A 19,871-nucleotide genomic window follows, 5' to 3' on the forward strand; every position below is an offset into this window, starting at 1 on the left:
TTATCTCCACTGCAGAACGAAGGCCTCTCCCTGCGATCTCCAATTACCCCTTTCTTGCGCTAGCTGATTCCAACTTGCACCTGCAAATTTCCTAACTTCATCACCCCGGGAAAGCCCGGGAAACAACGCAAAGCCCATAGCAGCATTTTTTCAATTATTGATAATCCAGATGACCACTTACAATATAATTACTGTGCTAATTAGGTATGAGTTCGAATAACATTTATTGTGTTTTTAGTGTGAGATAATGTCTATGACCATAAATAGAGGTGAAGAGGTGTTAATTTTACTTTATGTGCAACAGTTTGGGCTTTGTGGGAATATATTACTCATAGGGGAAGTTAATAGTAGTTAGGATGTTAGTGGGAGATTAATGTATAAAACATATGCATTAAAACAAAACGAAAATGGGTCAGATTCAATGAGTTAAGGTTTCGCACGCCAGAAATTGAAGTGAGGCAGGAAGGTTGTGAGGTGTGGCATAGCAGCAATACTATCTTCAAAACCACTTCTCCAATGTCGCAGCCTGGCCACAATTGGCTTGGCAACTGGAACTATAACTAAAAAACACCCCAAAACTTTTGTAGCTATCTTTAAGCAGAACGCACCGACGCCTGTCAATAAACCGCAAATACCTACGTGACATCATAAATGGCAATGGTTCCACAGTTTGAGGCATCAAAAATTCGCACTGGCTTTAGTCTTTAACCAAGTGCTTTGAATGCATTCAACTAGTTCTACTGGTGTTATCCACTCTGAGAAGGTGCGTTTACAAGGACACAGACTTATCTTGGTTGGACTGTCTCCGAAATTTGGCTCTAATACAGTTTATGGCAAATCAGTTCTGTGGAAGCCGAAGTGGAGAAAAGTACATGAAACGGAAAAAATGTCATCCACCCAAATTGCGGCACGAAACTACAAAGGAAACCAGTATGGGCTTCCTTTGCAGCTGCATGCTAAAATTTGGATGGATGACAATTTTTTCTTTTCGTGTAATACAGTTACACAATGTCAACCACTTTTATCAGCCAAAGGCAAAAGCAAGTGGCATTGCAGCCAACAGCTTGTTAATTTCCCGATAGAGGAACACCATTTCCTTCCTCCACAGATTGGTCTGAAAACATGACTATATTACTCGGCTTGTGCACTTGGCCTTTGGCTCAAACCAAAAGTGGCTCCAGGTCTAGCTGCTCCGACAGAAAATGTGTATTCCACCAACTAGATGCCATTAGGAAGTTCAGTCCTGACTGCGATTTCCTCTGCTAAGTCCTTCCAGACTGAGGGCTTTTGAGTGAGTGATGGTAATCGGCATAAATTCGAACGCGTACAATTTCGAAACAACTCCAATGCATTGTTCTATTTCTAGGTTCACCTGCATTTGTAAGTGGCTGAACTCCAGACCTACAAAATAAATTTTACATGTAAATGATTACTTGTAATCAATAACATTTTTGGGTATTTTTGTAATTGATTAATTTTTTTTTACATGGCTCACTGTAATTCGGTTACCTTTTTCAGTAACCAATTACATGTAACCAGTTGCTTTACCCACGAAACAAACCGCAACAGGTAATGTAGCTTTGATTACTTGAATGTGGCAGGAACTGCAGTAAAACGCCTGCAGTGGAGCTACGCGGCAGACTCGCATATGCGCCATGTTCAGACAAGCAAGCACAGCACTCTGCATTTGTTTCCTCATCTTAAGTTTCCACCAGATGTAGGTTGCTATAGCTCGATAGCGATGGCCACTTCAAATGTTGATTTTATTAAATTAGCTATAGACAATTTTTTTCAGCTTTTCAATGTCACTATTGGAAGTGCCTTCTCAGAGTCCCGGCAACAAAGAAGTGCTGCACTTCATAGAGGACCCAGATGCGAGCATCGTGGCATTTAGTAGCCACTGTCTTGAGCGTAAGATGTTTGTATAACACCGCCCGTCCATTCAAAGCGCACATCTAGTGTGTTAGCACTGTCATCGCTGATGTCTTCACAAGAAAACGAGAGAAGATGACAAAAATTTTGAAAAGCAATTGTTAGTAAAGGTAACGTGTGAAGGGCTGCAGGCTAGACCAGCTCGTTTTATTTACTGTAAGAAAGTTGGCGAGGAAAATAACAAGTAATCAATTACTTTTGTGGTGTACCAATTAGTCACTGAAATCAATTACATTTTTAATGAAGTATAACTGTAATGGGATACCTTGTTGTTACCAATCTACGCTGATCAACCGCGAGTTCACAGACCGCAGGATCTGAGAAAAAGTATAATATAGCTGCAGGCTTGGAAGACAACCTGGTATTTGGATTTTCAGCCTGTACTGGTACATGCAAACAATGTCGTGTTCTACAATTTTACTGGCTACATTCACGAACTGCTCAGAAATCAGCTTTCTCGGACTCTGCTGTCCGTACGCTTTTGCGGTTAACTGTACGAGTCTGGTATGCTTTAGTATTGGCTTTGAGCATCCAGCTAAAAACAGTCAAGTCCCAAGAGATTTAGTAAAACTGCGGGACCAGTTGAAATATAATTTCGAGCCACAACCAGGGTGCTTTCTGCCCTAATGCAAACTCTGCCAGACATTCAGATGCACATATACAGCCACACTGGAGTACTAAACAAAGCTTTCTAGTTTCAAAGAACTAAAGAGAAGTGCATAGCAGCTGCTCAATCCGCATGCTGGACAGCCTCATTAACTGCCTATGACATACCTACCAGCTCTGCCGAATAATTCGCAAAGTTTAAGAACTTGGGCTTGTTCTGCTTTTACTAATTTTGTGTGAAGTTTTACAAAAAGCAGATTCTCTTAGCAAAAACTGCATCTGAAGAAGCAGTTGTGGGGTACCTGTGCCGCCCTGATGTGGCGGCATGTGACACCATATACCTGAATAACTCTCTTAGGGCAAGTTTATTCTTTGCAAGAACAATGTCCCTAAAGAATTGTGTGGCTTTTCAGTCTTCCGCTGTTCCTAGTTTTCCACTGCTCATATGTGCTGCATCTAAAGATAAATCATCGCAAATAATGTGCGCATGCAACCCCACAAAAGAGGTGTGCTATGGACAATGCTTGCCATCGCACCCACCCCCTCCTCTCTTAGCCATGCCCATGAGATTTCTACAAATGTTGAAGTTCAGAGGTTGGCAGGTGTGCTCCATTCCAAATGGCTGCTGGCTGTCTGGAATGCTGCACGTGGAAGGGAGTTCTTGAGAATGAAATAAGAATTGGCACACCTGACACACATAAACCATTTAACCCCACAAGCCCGAGCTGTGCTTATGCTTCCAATTAGTGCCAATATCGCCGAGGACGAGTTCTACTTGTCCACGCCAGTTCCAATTGCTTTAATCGCTGTTAACGAGTCGAGTCGCATGCATCTGCTCCTCCCACCACCTACAGCCAAGATTGTGCAATTGTGCCCACATTACTTTGCAGCTTACATTTATTTTGCCGTGATGTGGTGAGAATATTTGTGACGACATTTAAGCATTGTGACAAACGAACTTTGATCAAAACAAGGCTTCTTTAATTCTTTTCATTGAATGCCAGAAATGAGCATACTATGTGCAAGGTCTTCGGGAAGTAAAAGGAAAACGGGGAAAATTTTAGGAGTTCAAAGGGTTAAGGGAAGAAATGCTACAGGTATTGCAGCAGCAAATTCCAGCATTAGTGCTCACAAAACGAAAATAAAAAAGCCTTCGTACAAGATGACACTCCAGCTGTAACGACGCTTTTCCAATTGTACCTTCTGCACCTTTTGAACAAGTCTTCTTGTTTAAACAAGCTGCAGACCACCTCAACAATTTTTTCAGTCCCAAAATTCCCAGTTTAATTTTGCAGTTTAACTTGCATTATTACCACATGGCAGCACTAGTATATGCAACGTAAGCATATGCAAATAAAAAAAAATAATTCTGATTACAGCAGTTTATTTAGAAACATTTATTGGTGCATTTGTGTAGACAAATTATGCTATTCCAAATACATTTAAGCCTGGATATAACGAAACTGACAAATTCCCGAAAAACTTTGTTATAAAGAGGATTTCGTTATATGCAGGTTCGGCACAAAAATTCTAAAAAGAAATGCTTACCGTATTACTCGATTCTAACGCGCCCTCGATTGTAAGGCGCACACGTTTTCCGTGATCAAGAGAGAGGAAAAAAAAATCCTTCGCTCAAGATTTACTCCCAATACATTGAAGTTGCGATGAACAAAAAATTCCCAGTTTCGCCCGAAAGGCGAAGCATCGATTGCGACAGCAAATTAGCAGACAGCTGTACGAAGTAAGGATAGTAGTTTTATCGGCTGTATAAACTTGTAAACATTCGCTGTTTAACTAAATTGGTAGACTAATGCCTAAGCACACGTACTACAGCACATGGTCGAAGCTACGGGAGCTAGGCTCGAAGTGCGTAGGAGGCAGCTATATTGAAATGCCGATGGCGATATGGTAGCACAAATTTAGGGTTGTACTCCTGAGCGGCGGGATCAGGTTTGAAGGAAGGGAGGGGGAAAGGTCACGCCTACGGCAGCAAGATCGCCGGGTCAAGGGATGCAGGCCTGCCTCACGCGCGCACGCACACGTGCGCTCGCTTTCGCCTCGCAGTCGCCGTGAATTCGAGCGCGCCAAGCGCAACGCCACCGCTTCGCATTCCGTCGTGGCGGAGAAGGTGCTTCCGGTTGCTGCTCATGCAAAAATGACAAAATTTGGGGCTTAATCTCTATATTGTTGGCGGGGAAATTTAGTTATTTCGAGGGGGTCTTCCGCTGCCACTTCATTACGTAGAGGTCTCAAATACATTTGCTTCTATGGAGTAACGGTGGGGAATAGAAAATTATTATATCCAGTAAGTCGTTATATGGAGGTTTGTTATAAGCAGGTTTAACTGTAGAATCGCCGGGAGTGAAAGGGATAAGTTTGGGCAAAGGAATCCAAGATAAACTCCATACACGAAAAACACAAAACAGACACGAGTTCAAGACGATTAGAACTTGACATGTAGATGCTTTGGTTAATCACTGAAGGTTTTGAATAAACAAGGCTTCTTTGAAGAAGCATAAAAAGGCTGTATTCTTCTAATTTTGCCGGCACTATGCAGTCACTCCCTGTCTGCAGAAATTGCGTTGAATAAATTTCTTTCTGTAGAGACATGCAGGAAAATTATGTTAGTAGTATAATCAAATTAACGACTCGAAAAAATGTCATTGCACAGCTAAGTTATTGATGTACAGAAGTAGTGCCTTACCCGTTACAAGAGTTTGCACTACTGCAGCTTCAACACATTAATTCGATCACTGCTACATTTGCTCCACACGTTGCCTGGTTGCAGCTCGCAGTGGCAACAGGGACGAGTTTCTCCCTTTATGTTCATAACAGCTTGACAAAGAATTACCTTATACAGCAGACATAGCAAGCTGCTGTTCTAGCTCACAATTCTGTAAATTACGTGCCGTCTTGTGCAAAACCTACCCAACCCTGCACAATCGTTTCATAGGTAAAAGTCATAGCAATCCAAGGTCGCGATTTTGTAGCGATGCCTCTTTACGATGCTAATGCCTTTTGGCACTTTCTAGATTCGCGAGTGGTCAAAGCGACACTGCGCCCCGGGCGGAGCATCTCTTTGACCACTCACAGGCGCAGTGTTGGACTACCCACAAATGTGAAGAGCGCCAAAAAGTATTAGCATCGGGAAAAGGCATCGCCACAATATCACGGCCCAACATGCTCCGGCATGAATCTGCTGTTGCCACTCTGCATTTTTGGCAGCGTCCCATCTGGTGTGCACCCACAGACAGTGGTGACACTATCGGTTACACACGTTGGAGATCCGCAAAACTATGTATTCAACATTTGAGCTATTTCACCGCTGAAAGAAGAGACACTCAAGTTCATTGTCGAGCAGTTTTATTATGTCACAGCAGAGAAAAAGAGTTGCTATCCAAAATGTCATTACACAAAAGACAGCCATGTAATATGTACACCTGAAAAGATGGATACAGTATTGCAAAAGCCAAGTTGACCAATGTTGTTTTGAGCTGCAACACCGACTGATGCGACAGGCCGCAGGAAGAACGAATCGGACACACAGCACACACACACGCACAGCACAGGCCAATCTATGTTAGGGCCGCAACACATTAAGCCCACCCACTGTGACAATTAGATGGCAGTCAGCTATAGCACTCCTTTACCTTACAACTACAATGTCCAAATATTCCTGGTAGAATAATTTCGAGGCTTGCCGTACGTACAAGCCGCCAAGGAAACTTTATCTGCCACACAGGTACAAAAGACTACATTAAATGCTCAATGCCCAAAGCTTCGTTGCTATTTGTGTGGCACCACAAGGGTAAAATGTCATCTGCCCCAATGCCATTTGCTATTTAGTGTGATAACCACAATTCAATCATAAAATGTGTACTTTCAGCACTGCTACAGAATGTACTGCTACAGATGCACACATTTCTTTTTAAAAGTAGCCTTGTCCAGGAAGTGGACAAGTACGCATACCTTTTAGCTGCACGAATCAAATCTAAAGGCATAAACTGTAAGGTCTCTAAGCTAGCAAATCTAGCAATCAGTTGCCCTCGGCCACCTGTATAAACAGTGTATTTGCACTATGACTGAAGGCATTTTAACTTGTTTACGGTTAATGGTTGCAACATCGTTTTGTCAAATGATTAAATATGGATGTGTGGCAGTGGCTTTGAAGACGTGACTTTAAGCAACTTGAAGTACTAAAAATTTAACATTCGTTTTTATGCCAGCATTTCAGGATAGAGTAAAGACAGCAACAAAAATCAGTTGGCATAATGTCACCATATAAACATTTTGTCCTAACAATGAAAAGTATGGATCTTAGCACTTTATTTACCCGAGAAAATTCTGCCCTTATGTAAAGCTTGCACCACTTCCCACTAAGGAGCTAAACAATATTGGGGGGGATACACTAAACAGCACTCAAATCAAACATCTGCACCACAGTACAGGCTAAGTTCAGTGACAGCAATCGAGAACATCTGCCAACAGTGTCTCAGTTTTCAAGAACTATGTGCAAAACTATCCTACAAGCAAATTCTTTTGGGATATTCAGTGGCTGCACATGCAGCATAGCAGCTGCAACCAAGAACACAGAGTTGGAACGTAGCCAAAATTCAGGCTCATCATGCAAGGCCAGTATGCCATCAAATTTTTGAGGAGGGGGAGTGCATGTCTTACACACAAGTATGGTACTTTACTGACAGACACTGATTCCTTAACAATATTGAAGTCCTTTTAGTCCAAAACTCTAGATAAGGCTGAACACAAGGTGGGGGGTAGGAGCTTGGCAGCCCTAATCAAGTCACTAAAAGATTCAACCGGGTAAAAAGAGCAAAACATGCAGCTTGCTACTCTTCTCTATCAATCAGGTGTGGGCAAGCAGCAGTTGAACCTTGCTATAGCAATCACTGATATAACAAAACACTGATTATGATAACGTAAATCCAACGTTTGGTTTGTTCATTCAAGGAAAGTCCCATGATGAAGCTAAAGCGGAGTGAGTATGTCCTGTGAATATGATGCCTAACCTTCTAGCTTAGATTCGGACTTCAGTACCAAAAGTGCAAGCGCCACTTACAGGCTGCACTTTGCACTAGGGTGACAAATCACACTTTCCTACAACTCTGAGTGAACAGTTACAGTGCATGGTTCCCAACAATGTTCATTTGGAAATAATGAATTGTTGCATTACAAAAAGTTTGCAACCAGACACCTTCTCTATGCACAAATTTGTCGACTTGCATTGTCATTTGCTGCAACAAGATTCAACTGCGTAGTCTCGCACCAGCAGGTAAAAAAGAAAAGGAGGAAGAGGAAATTCGCTGTGGAACGCCCTCATACACAAGACTGGTGTACAAACAGCCACTCGATTTTCATCACACAAATTCTGGGAGCTGTATGCGAGACGCACCAGAGTCGACTTAGTGTAGTGCAGCCCTTCCAAGACCAACAACACAAGTTAGTCAGCAGTTTAATCACCTTAAGCACGAAAATCGGTTCGAGCACTGCCTTCCTTTTTCTCTCACTCTCTTTCTCTCTCTCAGTGGGCCCCATGACAGAGTCGCTGTACAACGTGACAACACCTCGACGCACCTTGCCAACACGAGAAAACTTCATACTTGGCAAGGTAGTGAACTAGACAACACCTACAACTGCTTCCCACAGCAACACTAGCCTACTCCAATGCGAAATATCACAAGTGGCATCGTGTGACATGGTCAGCTGCTATGTAGAAAGCATACAAAATGGTGGGAAAAAAAAAAAGACGAGGGGGGAGGGGAGTAAGGGAAGCCGGAAGGGGACAACAAACCACAGACAGGCATCACTGGAACTGCCAGAAAAACAGTGTTCAACACCTAGGTGTAACGCATGCACACACACGCACGCACTACTCAAGAAAAAAAAAGCACACTGTATAAAAGACAAGCAAGCACACACTACTAAAGACTGAACAACACCCAGAGGTAAAATTGTCTATGCAAGCTCAAATCAACGGTTTTGTTCCTGTTAGCAGAACATGTCCCCCGAAAAAACCTCCCACCAAATATGGACCCCGTGACTCTTGGCTGTGAAGAAAAAAAATATAAACTGGAAGCACACTCGGAAGATATGGGAAGAAGTAAAATAATAACTAAAAAAAGAAAACCACTTAAAGGGTGCAGAGCCAAGCACAGCAATGGCAACTTGCAACTGCTCAGCGAAGAGACTTAACGGCAAGCAATTCACATCGCGTCCGACATGGACACAAGCCCGGGCCAGCAGGCAACCAACAATGTTTGCGGGCTGATTTTCACTTCTTTCCAAGCAATGCTAAAACGAATGTGGAACACTACCGTCAATAATGTGGGAAGTATTACGACTTCTGGGAGGCATCCAGTACACGCTAATGGCAACCTAGGCACGCTTGCTGCACAATCTACCAATGGTTTGGCTGGTTTCAAGGGTAGCAAGAGAGTACTCCCCACCTAGCTGACACCTTCAAAACTGTGGCAGCTAGTGCATTCAGGTGACTTGCACTTAATGACTAATGCACACAAAAACACAGTGCACAATGAGCACAAGACTGCGCCATGTTTTTGTGTACACTGTGGCAGCCCGTAACTAACCACAAATGAAGAGAACGAAGTACAACACTTTTCCTGACATTGTTACACTAGGTAGTGTATACCATAGATGGCACACACAAAAATATTCAGATAGTAGTTATAAATCTTGTCACTAAATAGATGAATTTGACGTTTCAGTGCACGTATGGAAACCTTGTGTTCAGAGCAAAGAAATAGCTCGCGCAAGGAGAAAGGAAAACGAAGTGTGGCAATCAAAGGGGCGCATGGCACGGAAGTTCTTTCTGGGGTTTTACGTGCCAAAACCAGTTCCGATTATGAGGCACGCCGTAATGGAGGGCTCTGGATTAATTTTGACCACCTGGGGTTTTTAAACGTGCACTACAACAGCAAGCACACGGGCGTTTTTGCATTTCGCCTCCATTGAAATGCGACCGCCGCGGCCGAGATTCGATCCCGTGATCTCGTGCTCAGATGGCACGGAAGTTGATCTCCTTGCTAGAGTAAGTGGCAGTGTAAGACGCACTGCTCTCGGCTCTTCAGCTGTATTGTCCTTCACCGTACTTAAAGCCTGGTCTACCGGACAACAAGGTCCTTGGAACTTTACATCTTGTTCACAAAGTAGAAAAGAAAGAATGGTTATCACTGAAATGGCTTGAGTACTCTTGAATGTGTGACTGAGTGACTTTACCAAGATTGGGTGAAGCTTGTTATCTAATTGAATACGTAATCAAGCGACTTCGCATAGAGGTAAAAGATGGATGGCAATTTTCACCTATCTACGCGACGTCACTTCATCACATATTCCAGAGTACTTAAGCTGTTTTAGCAGTGACCATTTTTCTTTTCCCGATTTGTGAAAAGGTTCACGTATGGGCAGTGTAATGTCAAAATTTGTTGTCGTCCTCGTCAGTGACAACTTATAACTGCTGTACTACAGTCGAATCTCGATAATTCGAACTCGAAGGGGACCGAAAATTTGTTTGAATTAAATGAAGGACGTATTTTTGAAGTATTCGAGCACCATAGCACGATGCACAAACAGTGCGAGTCGTGAAATATCGCGGCGCGCAAGCGTATGCGAGCGGAACCGCCCTTGCCAGCCAACGCTCGGTTTCCGATAACGGCAGAAAACAAAACTTCTGGGAGCGGACGGTGCCAGAATTACGTTGAAGGTGAGGGAGGAGGGCGGCAGGGAAGCAGATTTGGCCTAGGCAACTTCGCCACTTCGGTGGCAGTGGCTTCGGTGGCTCCCCTCGCCCCCTCTCTCAGCTCCCTCACCTTCGACTGTCCCCGTGCGCGCCCGCCGCCGTGCCGGCACCGCCGGTACAGTCAGCCCGGCGCAGATTAGCCCACTCACTAAATTTTAGTTTTCTGCCGTTAAACTAGCAGTTCGAATTAACGAGATTCCACTGTATTAATTTACCTGTCCAGATGGTTCTCCATCACACCCTTGACTATAACAAAACAATATTGGAGAGCTCTGCATAAATTCCGATTGCCTGATGCTCTCTAATGTGCACCCATGTTTGGAACTGGCTGTTTCAGCATTCAACCCCTATTGAAATGTTGGCATACCAGAGGGGTATCGAACCCACACCCTTGTGCTCTGCACAAGAACGCCAGAGCTACCAACCATGGAGGAAAACTTAAGTCTGAATCCTTACTGCCATGGAAAAAAGATGCACGGATAACAGTATCTGCTTCTTTGCTGATCTCAGCAGTCTGTTATATAGCCATTTCAAAAAAGTTACGCCACATTTGAACGTCAGCCTCCAAAGAAGACACTAGTCGGCACTGCACACGAGTTCATGGCACACCGTGACAAGTCTGCTACACCAGGTTTCAAGTGACAATGCCATTGGCAGATAGTACACAAGCAATTTGCCTTGGTGGCCACTCACTAACCCAAGCGACTGTTATCCGCAATATTAAGTTTCAACAAAAGCAAGAAAGCAGTACACGTGGAGATGCAGCAACACAAAATAATCAGCTATAAGGTATTTAAGGGCAAACAGAGAAACGGTAAAGTGGCCCTCAAGTATTGCACACACAGTTGCAGCACAAAGGAAAAAGAAAAAACAGATCTCCCACCAAACTGGTCATCTCCAATACAGACTCATGACAAACTAAAGCTCCACGTAGAAGGAAAAGGAGCTTTTTTTTAAATTCTTTTGATTTCAGAACAGCAAACTGTCCACAGAGTAAAGATTTGATATCGAAGTAATCAAGCAGGTGGCGCATATTGGAAACGGACGAGCCTGCACCCAAATATCAGAAATTGACTAGGGATGCATGCACTTGGTGCACACTAGATTAACTATTTCAGCACAGCGTGTCTGGACTCTGTCCCACTGTGCTGCAATCGCCCGAGTAAATTCATCTAGCTACCAGCCTAAACCAGTTCCAAAGTTCTCAGGCTGGAAGAAGCCAGCATACACACAAACCCGCAGAAGTGCAATAGCGTAAAACAGAGGCTGTGTACAAGCAGCAGAAGCGGCATGATGAGAACAGACGTGGTGTCATCTGCCTGCAAGAATGCATGCCAGCAGTATGGACAAGTAACCAAAACAAACTATCAATGCTCTGAAGTCATGGATTCTTTCTTTTTTTATCTTCTTCTAGTAGTAGACTTTCAGCTCAGTGTCTCGTCCAGTTCACTCTGCTCAAATTGGCATGCTCGGGCACTAAAAAGAACTGCACTGATTTCACATTATACAGCAAACTGTAGAGCACAGCAATTGCAGCAATGCCAACAAGCTGTCCTAGCTGCATTTTGCTGTACAGCTGCTCTAAGCAGTTGCAAGACCACCGAGACAAAACAACCTAAGCAATACTGGTCACTCTTTGCCATCTATAATGTGTAGGTGTTAAATGTTGCGCAGACCTTCCAAAACTATTGTGCTTGCCATGACGGTACAAGTGGTGCACAGTTAACATAGCTGCAACGCAAGAAGCAGGATAAGGTGAACGTCCTTTCCGAAAAACCCATATGGGTTTCCTTTGTAGCTTCGTGCTATAGTTGTGTGGATCACATATTTTCCCTTTGATATTCCACTGCCAACATAGGCACTGTATATGCAAAACTGCAAGGTTTCCTTCCGGCTACTGCTTGCAGCCAGCATTCAAACATGTATTCGAGCAGAGTGAACTATTCATGCGGACCTAAAACTGTCTAATTTCTAGAACTTAATGTGCACAGTAACAACCGTGCTAGTGTTGATGCTCTGGTCACATTCCATAAGGACTAGAGGTAACATCCATAGGTGATATCCAAAACATGGCAGCCATGATGCCGTTTCCAGCTACTGCTATTTTTCTCAGTGCCCGCAGTGCACAAAAAACAAGGCCTTTGCAATCAGTGTCTTACTCCGAAGGAGCCACTGTTGACGGGTAAAACTTGGAAACCACCTATAAGAGTAAAATTGACAGGAGCAACTTTTAGGTAGCTGAAGTGCCAGGCATTCATAAAGATATAATACATACAACCCGCCACCTGGTGCCACAGACATCTGTAGGCTGCTCCTGTAAATTTTGCTCTAATCAACATTACCTCTAACCTAAGCAAACCTAATCCCAAAATCAGCATTACCACAGCTGCGACTACCATTTAGGGTAATGGCACACATGTTAACTTCAAACATTAAAACTTGCACCTTTATGAAGGTTTTCATGATAAAAGCAGAGTTCAGGTGAACTAATGTGAACAAACCGCTCTCAGAGTTGGTACATGCTTTGTTAGTGGACAACCTTATGTTAACCTTCATAATAAAACCTAACGTTGCCAGCCAAGGACTACAAAGAGAGAAGAGCACTCGGAGGCACAATTACATTGCTTCTTTCAGGCAGTAAGTCAGTAATTTTAACATGAACAAAAAAAGCTAGAGAGAAAAGCTATCTGAACCATATTAACAGGAAGCAACTTGCTGCAGAGTGACCACATAAACAGCATTACTATGATGAACAGTCACACTACCAACTATAAATGCGACTTAGTTGATAAGGCTGGCAATGAACCTACCTGCTGCAGGAGAAATACTAAAAAGAGCAAGGAAGCTTTGCGACAACGACAGTAAGAGCTCATGCCTGCAGTGCAGTGACTGTGCCTGCCCGGAAGCAAACTCAACGGCGGAGAACACGAAAACAATGGCACAAGGCAACAAATTCTCACGGCACTTTAAAAAATGAAAGTATGCCAAAAGCAAATGATCACAGCACTGCTTCTTTTTCCGAGTGCCCAACACAGAGTCCCCAAGCTCAGTACAGAGCCGAAGCTATACCAAACACGACGCTTTGAAAATGACTAAGTTCCAAAAGGTGCTTCCCACCAACTGCTGTACCAAAGCAATGAAAAGAGTACAAGTAGTATTAAAAAAAGAAAGCAGGTTACAAGAAAGTGTTTCCTCCAGACGGTGTCAAAAGCACACTGGACAGTCCGTATTATGTAAAATTCTTTTCCATCAATTCTATACATTAATCATCCGAGGCATGACAGATCGTTTAGTATACACTGTCGCCAGAGTTGTTAAATTGTAGATAACGTACTTCAATCACTGAACATAAATGAATCATGGTTGAATCATTGCACAAACATTTTCCTTTGGGTGCATGGTATGCCTTGTTTTGTCTAATTACACACTAAGTGATAGCAAGAAATGAAATTAAAAATTAACAGCGACTAGCCTGGTAAATGTGGCTTATCTTACACTAACTCACCATATTAGTTCATTCTCTTTTATCGATTCTATTAATTTTTCATCATTCAAGAGATGACAAGGGTCGATTGTAAGTACACTTCCGTTTATTTGACTCCGGTCAATTTGATCACAACCGAAGGTATCAGAAGGCCCATGCATTTCTATGGGCCCAAGCTTCCATTTATTTTATCATAAAATTGGCCTTCGCCAGATAATTCCAACTTGACCAGTCAGCACGCACGCACCTGACCCCTATGGTTAACCCTACCGCGATTCCTTTGGCGGTAGCATCGGTCTCAGCAGAGCTTAGGTGATAGTGAATGTGTTGAGCACACGTCCATCTGCGTTGAAAATGCCTATTTAGGGCCTGCCTTAAAGAACATTTTCAAGCAATAACCATATCTCACAATGTCTGATTATGGTACTATTTACCCATTTCTAATGCATGGCCTTTTTTTTTTTTGCTTTCAAGACAATTGGACAGAAAATTGCCTGCACGATGCAATCTGACACGAAACCAAAACCCCCTTCAGGCAGTTTGTATGCTCTACCGCATAACGCGCATTTATTGCGGCGAAGCTGACTTTAGAAAATGGTGCGGTGAAGCTGACTTTAGGAAACCAGTTGCCATTTGCCACTAGACCCTTGCCCATCTTTCTTGCTAAAAAATTGGGTGCGCATTAGATTTCTACTTAGTTTAGAACCTTTAATGTCATTTCTACATTTTTTTTACTTTCAACACAAAGGAAGTGGGTGTGCATTTGATTTGGGGCATGTTAGAATCGGGCAAATGCTGCTAAATGAATCAGCTGTGTGTTTTGGAGTTTTTTCTGCATAGATTTTCTGTTAATTTGCAGATGAATGTAGTTGAATCACTAGACGAACATTCTTTCCAGGTGCTTGGTATGCCTATCTGTCTACCACTGTCGAGTGACAACAAGAAAATAAAAAATTAACTGCAGCAGTTAGCTTGGTGAGGGTCTTTTATTTAACTTTAACAACCCTTTTAAATGCTGCATACAACACAAAGTTCAAACACTACGTTATGTTAAACTAGCACATCTCATAGTGATGCTTCCTTCAGGTGAAATTCACAAAGGAAACGCAATGTTCACCTGTCAGCGTAAAAAGTCATTACCAGAATAAATTGTCTGATGCCCTGCAGGGAACCTTAGGGAGGACCATAGTCGCCCTTCCAACCAATGCAATGGAATTGCACATCTGAGACACGCAGCTACACAAAAAAATGTGCACACAACTGCCAAACCAAAATTCTTGGTGGTGTCCCGTTAACAGACAGCTGGCATAAGCTGTGACCCCCAAAGCTGATGTGTGCACCACACACGACAACCTCGCCCTTAGATAATTATTAAAAACAAGTCGACCTAAAATGACCTACACCTCTTGCCTCCTACATTCTAAGCAAGAAGAACATGAGCCACCACTCTACTGCACATGGGTTATAGCCCCATGCAACTCGCAAACAAAGACAAGGGCACTCGTAAATGACTTGAAGAAGGAATCCTAGGGCCATATTCTGTAAGGATGATTTCCTTCAGCTCGTTGCTTTTCCTCTCTGTCATGCCTAGTGTCACATCCAAACAAGCATGACTTGTTAAAGCATGGGGCATGCCTGTGGCGATCACACAGAGTGGCTAATCGTGGCATAAATGGAGTGTGAAGGTGAATGTGACTGCCAGGAACAAAAAAAAATGTGAAAAGAACGGGTCGGGAGAAGAATTGTTACAAAATATAGCACTGGACACAAGGTTACTTAGCGTAGCATGTCAAAGCTAGGACACCATAGGGAAGACAAAAAAAAAAAGACAAGTACAGACAGCAGTGTTTGTAAGCTTGACCTGTAAAGTATGGCACAGTATAGAAGCACATAAAAAAAGCCAGGAAATAGAAGGGAAGAAAAATACATGGTACACTTGCTAAAAGCTGCATAACAATCTGCGAGTCAGTGATGATCGGCAAGGAATCAAACGAAGCCCCAAGACTACGGCACCAGTGGAGAAAGAACTAGCCACATGCGCTCACAATGCTACAAAAGCAGGTTTCAAGAAGGTAGCAAGCAGGCTTCTGGGATGCTAAGCAACGAGCCCACCGAAAATACTGAATGACACTACTACTTGAAAGATGCTTTCATTAGAGAGTTTTAGCTTGTCCGGTATTCCGGTAAACGCGGGCGGATAGGGCATTTTACCGAATGGGCAGGAGGCGTAAACGTGAGCGAGTTGACGGGTGGTGTCACCCCGTGGTGCAGAGCTGAACCAGACTAACATAGAGCTAATATTGCATCAACCAAGTGTATTCTACTTTGCTGCTGGTGTAAACTTTCAGCAGCAGTGAATCGTGACAAATTACACCGCAGCAAAAATTCAGAGTTGAGCTCTGTGCCACCAGGTGGCCGTACCGCTCCAGCTACTCACGTTTAGGTCTCCACCCATCCCGTAAAAGGCCCAGTCCACCTGCATTTACCGTAATACCGGACAAGCTAAAACTCTCTCTTGCCTCGCCTGTCATGACAGCTCTGAATTCTCTCACTGTGGAGCTTTCGCCCATGTTTCAGAATAGTATGGCATATTGCCCAACCATAATCCTCAATTCCAGGAACATCTCAAGTTCTCAGCAGTCAATGCCCTCCAAGCAAAAGCAGCGCTCACAAAAACCACAAGAGAATGAAGTGATGCAAGTGCAGCATGTTAGCAACACCTCTACAGAAAAAGGGTTATGTTCTCATCTACAGCTATCAGTGAATGTACACAGTGATGGGAGGGAAAAGGAGGAGCTATAGTAGATACCCTGTTTCATCAAAATGAGTGTAGTGTTCCCCCTCAGCCTTTCTGTGTGCGACCCAGTATGCTGTAAACAAAAACTTGTGTTATTACAAAGGAATGGCATTGCTTACCACAAAGACTTCCCTTTTAAGGAGTGGTTGTGCCAAAAATGACATTTATGAGCTACAGGACAAACCATGCGCTTCCTGCAAGATTGTGCTCAATACAACTTTGAGCTTGCACCATAAGCAGTCCTTCAGCAGTTAAGAAGCTAACCATGAACAGGTCGAAGGCCAGAAGTACACTGCACATTTGATGCACACTAACACGAATGGGCTGCGCAGAATCAATTTCGAACTGGACACAGGTCTCTCTGTCACAGCTCTCGATGTCCCAGAAACAATACACCCAGGAACAACCTTGACTCCATGACCTCGCAAATGATAGCTAGAACTTTTAAAAAAGAAGAACATGTATACACACAGTAGATTTGTTTCCTAACACATTGGAACTTCAATCCTGGCTCACAGTGCAGAAAAACATTCAAGCACACGCGGCTCAGAACCCCAGTTCGCTTAAACGTGCTCGCAGGGGGTTACACATATAAGCGCCAGCCTGAATGCCTGAAGCTGAATGGTAACTGAACAGCAGTAGTCGCAGTAGTCTTCAACTCCCTCGCAATTTTGATCAGAAAAACAAAAGAGGGCTCTTCAGAACTCCCGTCAACGAAATTTCTCGCGGCAGAATTTTCACACACTTGTATACATACAAAAAGAAAGGTGCAGTTGTACGTGAGGGGTATGGGCGGCTTTTAAAGCTGACAACTCTTCCACAGTATGCGAGTAAACGATCGAAAGTTCATCCCTTGCTGTGGCTTCTCTCTGGGCTGGTCAGATACACAAGTCAAAAATTGCACCGGATGCAAGCATTGTGACATAACCACAAGCAAGGTAAGAAAGAAGAAAAAAGAAAAAGATCCAACAATATCAACAATATAACCACAGGCAAGTGTTCCGACATTCTAGAATTAACCGGTTAGACAGATGAGAAGGAAATGGCGGTTGCGGGTACAAGACTGTGTGGCACAAAACAAGGAATCAAATGCTGCTTCCATATTCTTCGCCCAAAAGGACACACGTAATCATAAAGAGCAAAAGGCATCTCAACAATTACAACATGTGCAAGTGGAAACGAGCAATGATGTGAGCATTGAACCATACATTCGCAAGAACATATCAAAACCTCCATTTGACCATTTTAAGAACCACGACATGATTTAACATAACCGCGTGCTACCCAGAAGTTTGTGTATTTGTCTCAGCTGCAAGAGGACGACATTGAGTCAGTGATGTGGAGAAGCTGCAACAACTTTCCTTAAAGCTGAACTGTACTCATTAACATTTTGAGAAGCACTGTACACTTCTGTCTTTGACAAGAAAGCCTTCATGCCTATAGTTACAAAAAAAAAAAAAGAATAATAATACATGAACAAGAACAAAAAGTGCAAGTTTCCATTTCTACAATGTTGTCCTTCAGCCTTTTGCTGCAACCGGATCTGGCCTGTTCACAAAGCGGCCAGAATAAGGGCACAGTTCATTGAACAGCAAGACATGAAAGCACATGAAAAACTCAAAATTACATCTTTGCACAAATCCAGTTCTCAAGTTAAGTAGCCCCACACTTACTAACCAGAAAAACAATAATGCTCCTTCGAGAAGCAACAGAGCAAATGTACCAGTGGTAATGCAGTGCTTGCAATCACCACCTCCTCTCCCTATCATGGAAGAAGAGTGTGGGTGGAAACGAGGTCTAATGGCCAAACAACAAGTATGCTTGCCAGTGTGCAAAAGCTCGCTCCGGTGTGGTGTAGGACCAATTGTATGCGTCCATGTTCGGCACAAGCAAGGATATCTGTTCCAGACAGATATTGGGCTCTGGCTGCCCGACTACGGCGCGGTGCAATCCACACTTCGTGAGGCAGATTTCTGTCATGCAAGAATGTGCTTTTTCTTTACTTTTTGTGCTGACCTAACAGCTCCAAAAATAAAACAACTGCACTTATCAATATTTCATCATTTTGAAGCACTGTCTAACAAAGTACGAGAAGATGATTGGCTATGACTGGCTATGATTGAAATGGGCACATGCCTCTTGTAGATGCCAACCGCCATTCCTCGTGAGGCGAGAGCTTGAGCACGTCGGCAAGCAGACGTGTGGTCTGGGCTTAAGAGTTTCCTGCCTCTAGCACTTTCAGAACAGCCGAAACAGTGGTACAGCTTGCCCCGATGCCAGAGACTTATGTGAGGTACGTTTTCCCATTCACGCAGCCCCTACAGCAATCACTAGCCGGCGAAACAAACACCCCCCCCCCCCCCCAAATGGTGAGCAGAAAAGCGACAAATGCTGCGTTTACAAAAGCCGCCTCTCACCCCCGTCTAATACAACAGGCACACACGAGAGTGGAAAAAAAAAATAGAAACTGCAAAACCACGCACGCACACACACACACACACACGCCTGGGACAGGACGCACCGCTAACTGCTACGTCGGGAGGAGGCGGCAGGAGGAGTTCACGACATCGAGCTGCAGGGCACCCGGGGCGACCCCATCTGGGTGAGCACTCGGTCGAGCCACTGCAGGGGGCCGTTGAGGTGCAGCTCGACCCAGCATGGGGTGGAGGTGACCGTCTGGCGCCGGTACTCGGCACCCCAGCCCTTCACAAAGCTCATGCGGATGGTACACATGCGTGTGAGCTGGTACACCGCCTCGAAGCCCCGAGACACTGATGTCGTCAGCAGGGCTGCAAACTCCTGGTTGTTGAAGATCTTCAGGTTGCAGCCTGGGAGAGGGGGGCCAAGAGGAGGGTAGGTAAACAGTGTAATTCTCTGCTTGTGCTACTACTAGCTTGTCCACTGTAACAGTGTGCAAGCTTATAGCAAAACTCAACCCCCCCGGAACCCCTGCCAACAAGTGGTGACTGCATTGCACTCCTCAGAGACAGCTACCTAGAGTAACAGAAACCAATCTTGAAGACCATTGGCAAAGTGCGTTATGGCTGTCAAGTTGAACACCACGTGATTAATTTAGTGGTGTATATACCATATTGTCTGGTCTATAAGTCGTATCCCCTTCAAAACAATGGTTCTACAAAAAAAAAAGTATACAAGTCGCACTGGTGTATAAGACGCACCTGTTTATTCAATAAGCGATTAAAAACAATTACTGACCCTTCACTTCAAGAACGCAGGTCACGCGAAAGTATATGGGTGCTATTCCTATATAGTTGCGA

The 19,871-nt window shown here is 43.8% G+C and overlaps 1 protein-coding gene across 3 annotated transcripts in view; it reads right to left on the bottom strand.

Moving 5' to 3' along the window:
- The window catches only part of LOC119455808 (mothers against decapentaplegic homolog 3-like), a 56,976-nt gene that overhangs the window by 14,181 nt on the left and 22,924 nt on the right, over nucleotides 1-19,871 (bottom strand). For 2 of the 3 annotated variants that reach the window (XM_037717283.2, XM_037717281.2), the window contains exon 8: nucleotides 5,885-19,421. In XM_037717283.2, coding sequence (XP_037573211.1) covers nucleotides 19,153-19,421 — 269 coding nt within the window. In that variant the 3' untranslated portion in view covers nucleotides 5,885-19,152. Of the gene's footprint in view, nucleotides 1-5,884; nucleotides 19,422-19,871 lie in introns of those variants that run through there. The other variant, XM_049669342.1, reaches the window with a different exon arrangement.

The sequence above is a fragment of the Dermacentor silvarum genome, chromosome 6 (genome assembly GCF_013339745.2).
Source record: "Dermacentor silvarum isolate Dsil-2018 chromosome 6, BIME_Dsil_1.4, whole genome shotgun sequence".
Taxonomy (NCBI): Eukaryota; Metazoa; Arthropoda; class Arachnida; order Ixodida; family Ixodidae; genus Dermacentor; species Dermacentor silvarum.